Genomic DNA, 10,219 nt, shown 5'->3' with positions numbered 1-10,219 from the left:
AAAAAATTACGAGTCTACCAGTCAAACAAAGGCAATATATACAATTGCTTATTGATATTTTTCGGGTTATACTTGAGTTTTATTGCTTATCAAAAATACATGAATTCTGAATTTCCGAGTAGGTCAGATCTTGGTGCGAATCTGATATTCACTAAAGTCTTAATAGGCAATTTTACTTTATTGTATTTGTGGACAGCCATGTGCTTTAAACAAGACACAATAATAAGAATTTATCATAAATTGATCGAGATTGAAGAACTGGGATCTAAAAAACTCAAATATATGATTTTTTATGATCCAGTAAGCAATATTGTTATTATGTATTTTGGTATGAATACACTGTTATGGATTGGCATCATGATTACTGATAAGTTACGATTTGACACAATTTTTAATTTAATATGGCTAATCTTAGCTCTGCCACGATTCATCGAAAGTTGGTTTGTAATTCAATATGGGTTTGTAGCAAATTTACAAAGAAAGAGATTTCAAAAGCTAAATAATTCATTTCAATGTCTAGCTAACAGTGTTAGGGCATTTGATGAAGTAAAAATTATTAATGATTTTCATTACTTGAAGGACTTATATAATTTGCATTACGAAATGACTCAAAAGCTATCAGAATTTTATTCGTTTCCAATATTGGTAATAATAATACACTTTTGCGGAGCTATTGTTTATACGACATATTATTGCGTGCAACCGTTAATTTATTACCCTAAAAATTACACATACTTGACGTCGGTTAATTCAATTACATGGTTATCTATGGAGATGTTTCCCTTGATTGTTCTAACTGTCAACATAACCCGTCTTACAAATGAGGTTTGAATCAATCAGTACATATTAATTTGCTTTTATCAAACTCACATTACATATTATGTATTTCTAGATGCGAATGGTAACTTCTGTAGTTAATAAGCTCATAAATCGCTGTATTGATTCCGAAGAATTATTGACAGAGGTAATGTAATTTTTTAGTAATATATACAAAATATATATTAAATGATATTTTGACCAATCAGAAAGAATTGTATTTTAACATAAAATTTTATGACTGACTCTAGCCAGGTAGCGGGTATTCTTCAGGCAGGAGTTACATAAAATATATTAAAAACAATGACAGTTATTCTACTTTTGCATCGGTCTTCTGAAAACTCTTATTTGTTTTTTTCAGATGAAACGATTTTCTATGACACTACTTACAAGAAATGACCAATTTACGGCTTATAATTTCTTTGCTATAGATTGTACACTATTGCATTCAGTAAGCATCATAAATTAGCATCATTTGCATTAGTGATTCAAGTTGAATAACATGTTACATTATGTCTGGTCCCTATAAGTTCAAATTTGATGAAACATGAAGTGAGAAATGTTCAATCTACTTGATCAAATTCACTCATGTCTGATCATTGTTATTTTGATAAAATGTTACATCTGATTCAATCGAAATAAATCGCACCAATAAATACTAAATTCCAAAATTTATTTTTAAATCGGTTAAACTGTTTTTGAGTTATAAAAAAACATACAGACAGAAAAATGAATAAATGAACAGATGCAAATTGTAAAAGTGGTAAAATTTGAATCACTAGGCCATAAAACTAATATTTATTACAAAATTTGACGATTTGGTTTTTTCAGATCATCAGTACTACTGCTACATACTTGATAATTCTGTTTCAATTTCAAGACAACTCTAACGAAGATGACAATACCGATCGACAGAATCCGACCACGAAAACTGATGAATAGATTCTTTTACTAAAGAACTGTATACTAATTTTTTTAAAAAATTAGAAAAACTATTTTCCCAATTGCACACTTCAAGTACGATAAAATGAAAGTAATGATTGAAATAAAAATAAAATGAGTGATTGAGATGCGCACTTTTCGATTTTCCAACTTTTCTGAAATTTCGATTTAAAAAAAAAAAGATTTCAACCAGTTGATACTATAGGCAAATTATAAACTCGCTGGCGTTTAGAGAAAATTAATTGTTCATCATGAATTTTGATGACTAAGTACATTTTCAAAAACTTATAGATTTTATGAACCTCGTTAATTATTTAATTAATATCTAGATCCTTCTATTTGATTTATTTTCTAATTCAATGTAAGTTATTATTAAATGAAAAAAATTATAATAACTTTATAATTGTAAAGATTTTTTGTAGAATAAATAAATAAAAATTTAACTTAAATGACTTCCATTTTAAATTAATAACCTCGTCTGTCACATCAACTTGTCTCATATTTAATAATAAAATCATTTAATTTTAAATGAAAATTATAAAACATTTAAACAATTTTAAAAACTACTCACTTTGCCGCCATTTTACTGCTTTCTTGTCAGCGACGAGCACTTTCACAAATTAATAAAGTTTAACTATAAAATTCACTGAATATATGAAATTGACACAACTGATTTATCACAAAATTCAAACTTTCACTTAAAAATAATAATTTTTAGACATTTATTTATTTTTATACTTTCATTTAAATCTCAACAACGAACTCAGCGCACACTAATAGGAAAAGAAGCCAACACTGAATTTAATTAATTCAAAAACTCACATTCACTGACAAATTTTATTTATTGTCTCAGAACAAATTTCACTCACTAAATAATCTAAATAAACTAATTAGAGAAATAATAATTGAATATTATAATAAATAAACTAATTATTTTACTGAGATTCACTCGCGAACGACAACGACAGCGGTCAGCCCGGACTATTACTGAACTCTGGGCTTGTGCGCATGTCGGTCCCAGGCGTCGCGACCGCAGCGCCTTAAGGTTGACGACGCGCTAATAATTTTAAACTTAAAAATTTTAAATGTCAGCGTCATAGTTCCAGAAGCCGCCGTCGATGTTTAGCGCCAGTGCGCATCTAAACAGACAGGAGTCACAAATTGTTCTAAAACTGTCATGGCTGCTCAACGAACATCTCTCACGTAAGCTCCATTAATCTATTTATGTAATTTAATTTATTCGAGGTATTTAGAATTCAAATATACTTTAATAACTTCCTACAAGCATAAAGAAAAATTTTAAATAATAATTTCTAATAAATATTTATTTAGTCTCTGATAAAATTTTAAATTAAAAAATTAATAATACTGAAGTTAGCCGACTTACAAAAAATGTCCGAATTACTTCGGCTTGACGATTGACAGCTAAAAATTTTTTTAGTCATCCTCTTAATTAATAATCAAGTAATTAATTATTATTATTGATTTCAACAGTCATCTGAGCAATAATTTTTATGATTTATCATGAATTTGTTTACTTATATTTGTATTTTGTTAGTTTAAATACAAAAATTTAATTTTCTAAATATCGATCTTGAATTTTTAAAAATAATTATATTTTTTAAATTAATCAGAAAATTATAATTATTTTTCAGGTCTTGGGTACAAAAAATGATTTAAAAATATTTTTTTTTTAATTTAAACAGATTTTTTGCAGCTGAGCTTCAATTGTTGGAAATAAAAATGGCCGCTGAAAAAATAATTCAAATTCTGAAACTAGACATCAGCGCCATAGCTTATGAAAGTCGCCGTCATAGAACGACCGCAAGCAGACGGTTAAAAAGTTGACGACAAATGTGTAACCCCATTGTTTTGGTAAACATCAATAATTTAATTATTTTTCTCATTTATTCAAGTATATAGTAAATAATTTATGTCTTTACAGATTCATAACTCATCAAGTTCGTTTGTTGCTATTAATTGATGCAAATGACTGGATATTTAATATTGATAATATATTTTGGAAATCTTGAGTATTTACTTGCTCGAATGATTGTTCATCATCAGTTTCTTCTCTGATGTTACGGTAATTAATTTAAATTTTATATTTATTATCACATTCTAGCAAATCGAAAAAAAAACATCTTCAATTGTTCGAAATATTTTTTGATACTCGTAAACCGACGTCTAATAATTTTTTGATTTTTTTTAAACATAATAAATTTAAAGAAAAATTTTTCCAAAAAATTGCACCTATAGCTTTTTGGATTTTCTATACATGCATTTATTTTTTTTTGTCTTTGATTTATTGAAAAAAAATCTGAATGTTTTTAATTCTCTTTTAAAATCAGGATCATTATATTTTATACAGGACTAAAAGTTAATTATTTGTCTCTTATTAATTATTTTTTATGAAATTTTCAGTTGGTGCAAAAATGCTTGGAGAATGAAATAAATTTCAGTGTGAAATTAATTGGAGTAAATTTATTGATTCTGATCATCATAAATCTTTTGTGCTGGTTCCGGATGCTGAAAGCGCAGAAATACGTCCGCCCAGGTAAATTTTTTTTCTAATTCAATGAAAAAAATCATCTGAAATTCTTATTTTATTTAAAGAAATTATTTTGTTTTTTGTCGTTGTAGAAATTGAAAGAATTGTCTGCTGCTCTAAATATTTCTCGGTGTGGTAAGTGACTTTTTGCATGGATAGCTATTCTAAAATTTTTAAAGAGATGTCTGCATGTGTCTATGTATATATGTGCGTGCGATGGATTCATCTCATATTGCACGCATATAAATCCACAACGCCCTTAAATTTTACTTGTTCTCCACGAATGTGATATAAATGAAGAGTCCTTTTTAAGGCAATAAGGAATCGCTCCTTTTTACTATAACCGGGAATGTCCTTGAATAACGTCCTTAAAATGGGCGCCACTTTCAGCATCAGCCTCTCAGTATTGGACCTGACTAGACTTATACCAGGTCATGCGGGTAAAAAAAATTAGCATAATAAAAAAAACAACAATTAGATAGGTTAATTATAATTAATCATTTATTCAATTTATATCATCCATTTCCACACTATTCCTTAAAAATATTTATTAAACTAAACTAATTATCTTCCCAACTTTTGAGTTTCCTGGACTCACAAGACGTAAATTTAAAAAATCAGGATGAGTTTGACTCGGAATTATTTTTAACTTTTATAACCTTTAATCATAGGTCCAAGCAAAATGTCTAGTGCTTTATTCCATGCAGTTTCATCTTCTTGGCTAAGTCGACAACCTAGTTGTTCAAGTTTTCGACCCATAACATAGAAAAGAGCTTTTCTGAAAGCCTGAAAAAATATTTTTAAACATAAACAGATCGTTAGATTAGTACTTCAGTTGAGTCCGCGAAAGAATGACCTTTTCTACGACCATTTTTGAACAATTGAGTTATTACTGCGCATGCGCCTTAGTGCAAATTCACGTACTTCATTATAACCAAGTAGTGGGTGAAAAGATCATTCTTTTCTGAACTCTACTATAAGAAGAGAATCAAATATTAAAACTTACTAGAAAATCGTTCTGTCTAACTCCTAATTTTTGATGACGTTTTCCAACATAGAATAGAAAATCTTCGACTGTGTTGATGTAAGGAATTGATTTAACAAAAATATTAACTGTACTAACGACTCTCAAAGCTTGCCTTTGACACCTTTTATCTTTTGGTATGTCTTCTGCTGATGGTAGATTATAAAAATCTACTACGAATTGACGAAATTCTGGATAAATATCACTTGCCCTGGAATAGAAATCCATAAATACCAGTTTTTTATTTATCAGTAATAGTGCGTTATCGCGATTTCTATTCAACGCATGGTGTGTTATGTTTTATCATTTCTGTAAAGTGAATCGTGTAGATAACCGACTATCATCTAGTGACTTACGCGAGGAAAATGAATCACATATGACAATACATGGAACATACATGGATACATGAATTATATATGGCATTATATAGAATCTATAAGGGAGACCGGGTAGGTTTGTTACATCGATCATAAATAAAATGTCAGTGTCAAAAGGAAGTGATGTTTTTACATATACAACCAACCCGTAAAACAATAATCAGGTATAACCTGGTCTCCTTGATGGAACATATATGGACATATAGACTTTTGAATGATTCCATATCGACAAAAAATCGTTGCTTTAAGTGCTAACCTGACATAAAAAAAACTATTCTAATGAACGTGCTTTTATTATTTTTTTCCTGTTATCACAATATATAAGCAGACAGAAAAAAAACGACTGAAAGTAAATATTCTTGATTCAATAAAATTTTTTTGAAAACTTGCATTTTCTCGGATAGAGCAGAAATTACCTCTGACCAAGACAAAATTATCTTGGCTCAAAAAAATCTTGACTTGATTCCCGAAAATGTCTGTCTTTAAAAATATTTTCTTGAGTTAAGATAACTTTTTTTTCTGTGTAAATTTTATTACCTTGATATTATTCCTATAGCAGTTTCCAATGGATTACTGAATAGCAAGTCCCATGTATTTTGCACTCTTTTTATTTCATCTGCTGTAAGTTCTTGTGAATTAGTATCATAACACTTAGTATAGTCATAAAAATTCACTCGTTGTGTTGCTGGACATGATGATGTATCCTGTGACTGATAAATATTTGTTTCGCATTATTTAAGTAACTGTATAATTTATCTTTAATTAATCTGATTTATCATGATTTGAAAATCTTTATCTTTACAGATAGGCATTTTTTAAAAGCGAAAAATTGCCTCGCTAAAAAATTTGAATATTGAAAAAAAAGAGGTTATTAGTTTGATTCGAATTTCGAAAATCATGTTTCCAAAAGATTAGAAACTTGATTTCAGTGTACCCACAGTTCCCCGTATGAATTTCTGACTTCAAAATCTAAATTCCTCTAGACGGGCATGGATTCTTTTGATAGGGTTTTAAAATAACCCGTACTATAATTTAACATTTTTTGAATTGTATCATAAACAGCTAATAAATTAGTTCTTACAAAATCTATATCAGCGGCACATGTTAGAGTAGAAGAAAGAATTCCGATGTAGATAATAAATGAAAACTTGGCTTGCATTTTCATAAACTTGTATGGTTTATTTTTCGGTGATACAACACGAAAACTGTAAAATAATTAAATTTATTAATTCAGAATGGTAATGATGAAATTTTATATTTAACTTTGAACAATATTAGATTAACTGGCTACTTCGCGGACTGAAAGTACTTCTAATAGTGAGAACTAAAAAAATTAAGAGAAAAAAAATAATACTTACAATCAAGTAATATTTCAATCACGAGCAATAATGCAATGAACCGAAAATGACCAAGAATTATAATTTATAGATTATCTGGTCTATATATATTCATTCTTCCATTTATCTTTTACTTATAACACCTTAACTAAATAAATTTAATATATTCATCAATTCGTTATTTACTTTTTTCAAATTAAAATATTCAATGTGTAACATTAATTATTGACATTATTGGTTAATTTTTTCAAAATTTATTAAATGTAAAATAATTTTATAAAAAATATCCAGATGTAGGTTAAGAGAAGGAAGCAGAACGAAGGACTTGAAAACATACTAAGTTTTTGAGGACTCAAATTCGTTAATTTATTTTATTTTAATGATATTCAAATTACATAGAAAAAAATTTCAGCTGACTTTGAAAAAGAAAATTAATTTTTTGCTGGCTAAATGACGTACCCCCTAATAATACTCTCTTTATTATATAAACGAGATAGTAGCTTCTTTTTCTATATTTGAGAATAAACTATCTCTAATAAATAAACTGTGCCCTTAATTTTTAAATTTTCCATTCGCGATTTTTTAAGATTGATTTGTCGTGATAAAAAAAAAATTTTATTCTAGTATATTCAGAATTCGTAAATTATTTCGTGATTGATCAAATATTCTGAATTAAATAGTCCGCAGTCTCTGCAATTAATTAAGACACATAAAATTACAAAACTCAAACATTTCAAGCATAAGTACACATGTGAGGTAGTGATGAAATGTCTATATGGAAAACTGTGATGAGTTCTTCTTATATATATATAATAAGAAATCACAGTTTCCCAGATTTTGTGTCTTCTTAAATAAATAATATGACATCTCAATTAAATTTGTACATATTCATGATTATGTCAGCAGTAAAAAATTTATCATTAAACTAAATATTGATTGAATAAGAAAATTTAAAAAATATCTGACTACTTAGTAATCAGAATAACCGACTTTAATTGCTGGAAATACCAAGAAAACGATCAAATCTTGACCAAGGAAATCCCGAGCGGTTCAACTTCGTGTTGACCCAATGGAAAAAGTTCTACGAGCCTTTTACTGAACGTGTACGAGAAAACCATGAAGGCCTTGAGCCGGAATTCCTCACGGACATGGGACGATATGCCCATACACTCACAAAAACCAGAATAAAGTTATGCAAAGTAGCTATTTCGTGGAAGAAACTGCACTTCAGTCATACCCACAGTGGGCAGGATACTAGCGAGTGAAGAGTCACGTGCACAAGACTACTCTATCAAAAAAATCCATGTGGGATTGCATGGGAACTAATAGGAATTCATAGAGAAATTCATAAAGTTTGGTTTCATATAAAAACCCATGTAGAAAACCATGGGTATCTAGACTCATATGGAAAATCCACATAGGAAGCTTTGGGTACCTGGATTCTCATGTAAGAACATCACGTAAGAAACTGTGGGTACCGGAATTTCCATATAAGAACTTGGACATATGGATTTCTTCGTGAAAAATTCATATAGGAATCTGGGTTCCTATAGAATACGGGGTATCTGGATTTCTATTTCTATTGTCTATTGATACGCGTACATAAATAAAAAAAAGATTAATATTCCTATGGAAAAACCATATGGGAATCCATCCGAAAACTTGATGTAGGAATCCACTAATATCAGAGGGGAAGAAGGCTTTCATTACTTAAAGCCCACTCGACATTACTGCCAGCAGACAGCAAATATTTTGTCGGTAAATTTTTTACGGGTAAATAGTATTAAAAATTCAGCTCAATAACTGTAAATCTTGTTGAACATCAACAGATGTCTACACATATCATTAAATTAAAAATTATAATATATCAATAATATAATTATTAAGATATACCATAAAACTAGGTCATCGGCGCTCACAAGCGTACTGTCACTTATTGAGCATTTATATATTTTATCATTTTAGTTACAATAGATAATCAATTTTTCAAAAATATCGGTAATTGTTTATCAATCGAACTTAATGTTGCAATTATAGCAGTTATTTATAACCCAAGAAAAAAAATTATACAGAATTTTATATTTCATACGATTTTATCTAACTATTTACAATTTTTCATATTTAATTATATATCAATATCATAATAATGATGATAATCATCGTTAATGTCACAACTATTGTCCATTTAGAAAATACTAGGAAAAACAAATGCGACACGAAAAATTTTCATCAACTTCATCTTTCAAGTTTGGGGTTTGGCAAAGTTATTAATACCTCAGACTTTAAACCCGTCCCATCCTGGTTCGAGCCCATGACCCGGCGGGATTTTTTTTTCACCCAAATTTGATGCATATATAATTTTATATAACCATTAATATACAATTTTATGCAATCGGATATTTTTTTGCTGAAAAATTAATTATATTTTAACGAAAAACTCATTAGAGACTGCGAAGAAGGGATTTTTATATTTTTCTGACTCTTATTTTTCTATGCGTTTACGTGCCATTGGTTTGAAATACCAAAATCTGTTAAAAAGTAGGAAAGTCAGAATAATAAGACTTTTTTTTTCTGAAATCCTGTAATATTTAAAGTAGAAGATTGAAATGCATGCTTGTAATCATTATAATAAGGGTATAAAATTATATTTCTGATAAACTTTGGAGATAACCGAATGAAGGCCTCGAATGATAGCTAGTTTTTTGTTTCACACATAAGATATCTGAGTATAGATTGATAATGATGAACATAAACATGGGTGTGGTTAAGAAATAGTCCGTTATATTTAACTTGACACTACGACCTTATATATAATATAAATTATCGAATATTCCGTTTTTTTCAGTACTCTTCGAAAGCTGATTAATTAATCGTTATTGTTCACATGTTTGTATATATTTGATACTAATGGGTTTATAACCCTGAACCAAATGTTTGGTTTCTTAAAATAACTACGCATGTTGAGATCATCGACTCGACCTTGAACGGTCGTTAAAACTTGAAAGTCTGACGTAAAAATAATCCTCTTTATTTGGGTTCAGTCACCGAAATCGCATGATTTTTTTGGCTATTAATATTAATATCCTTTTACGTGTTGTGATTAATAATTAAAAAAAAACTCCAAGTATTAACCTTTTAGTAATCATGATAAATTATAGTAAATTATATAGAA

The 10,219-nt window shown here is 28.8% G+C and overlaps 2 protein-coding genes across 2 annotated transcripts; one reads left to right on the top strand and one right to left on the bottom strand.

The window, feature by feature from the left end:
* Positions 1–768: 768 nt before the first annotated feature.
* Positions 769–1,809, top strand: LOC103574912 (putative gustatory receptor 2a). Its single transcript, XM_008554474.1, has 4 exons — positions 769–825; positions 893–964; positions 1,178–1,267; positions 1,648–1,809. Exons 1-4 carry the CDS (start codon positions 769–771, stop codon positions 1,756–1,758), a joined length of 330 nt encoding a protein of 109 aa, XP_008552696.1. The 3' UTR covers positions 1,759–1,809.
* A 2,979-nt stretch (positions 1,810–4,788) lies between these two features.
* Positions 4,789–7,145, bottom strand: LOC103574894 (globin domain-containing protein-2). Its single transcript, XM_008554454.1, has 5 exons — positions 7,069–7,145; positions 6,792–6,915; positions 6,248–6,420; positions 5,316–5,544; positions 4,789–5,095 (listed from the first exon to the last, which is right to left on the bottom strand). Exons 2-5 carry the CDS (start codon positions 6,873–6,875, stop codon positions 4,955–4,957), a joined length of 627 nt encoding a protein of 208 aa, XP_008552676.1. The 5' UTR covers positions 6,876–6,915; positions 7,069–7,145; the 3' UTR covers positions 4,789–4,954.
* Positions 7,146–10,219: the final 3,074 nt, after the last annotated feature.

The sequence above is a fragment of the Microplitis demolitor genome, chromosome 4 (assembly GCF_026212275.2).
Source record: "Microplitis demolitor isolate Queensland-Clemson2020A chromosome 4, iyMicDemo2.1a, whole genome shotgun sequence".
Lineage (NCBI taxonomy): Eukaryota > Metazoa > Arthropoda > Insecta > Hymenoptera > Braconidae > Microplitis > Microplitis demolitor.
This window is presented reverse-complemented; position numbering and strand designations above follow the sequence as displayed.

Excerpts from the sequence above, each read along its gene's own strand:
- LOC103574912 (XM_008554474.1), top strand. The coding sequence starts at position 769 with ATGGAGATGTTTCCCTTGATTGTTCTAACTGTCAACATAACCCGTCTT. Across the intron at positions 965-1,177 it reads CCGAAGAATTATTGACAGAG|ATGAAACGATTTTCTATGAC; the intron begins GTAATGTAATTT and ends TGTTTTTTTCAG. Across the intron at positions 1,268-1,647 it reads ATTGTACACTATTGCATTCA|ATCATCAGTACTACTGCTAC; the intron begins GTAAGCATCATA and ends TGGTTTTTTCAG.
- LOC103574894 (XM_008554454.1), bottom strand. The coding sequence starts at position 6,875 with ATGAAAATGCAAGCCAAGTTTTCATTTATTATCTACATCGGAATTCTT. Across the intron at positions 5,545-6,247 it reads GCTATAGGAATAATATCAAG|GGCAAGTGATATTTATCCAG; the intron begins GTAATAAAATTT and ends TTTCTATTCCAG. Across the intron at positions 5,096-5,315 it reads TTAGACAGAACGATTTTCTA|GCTTTCAGAAAAGCTCTTTT; the intron begins GTAAGTTTTAAT and ends ATATTTTTTCAG.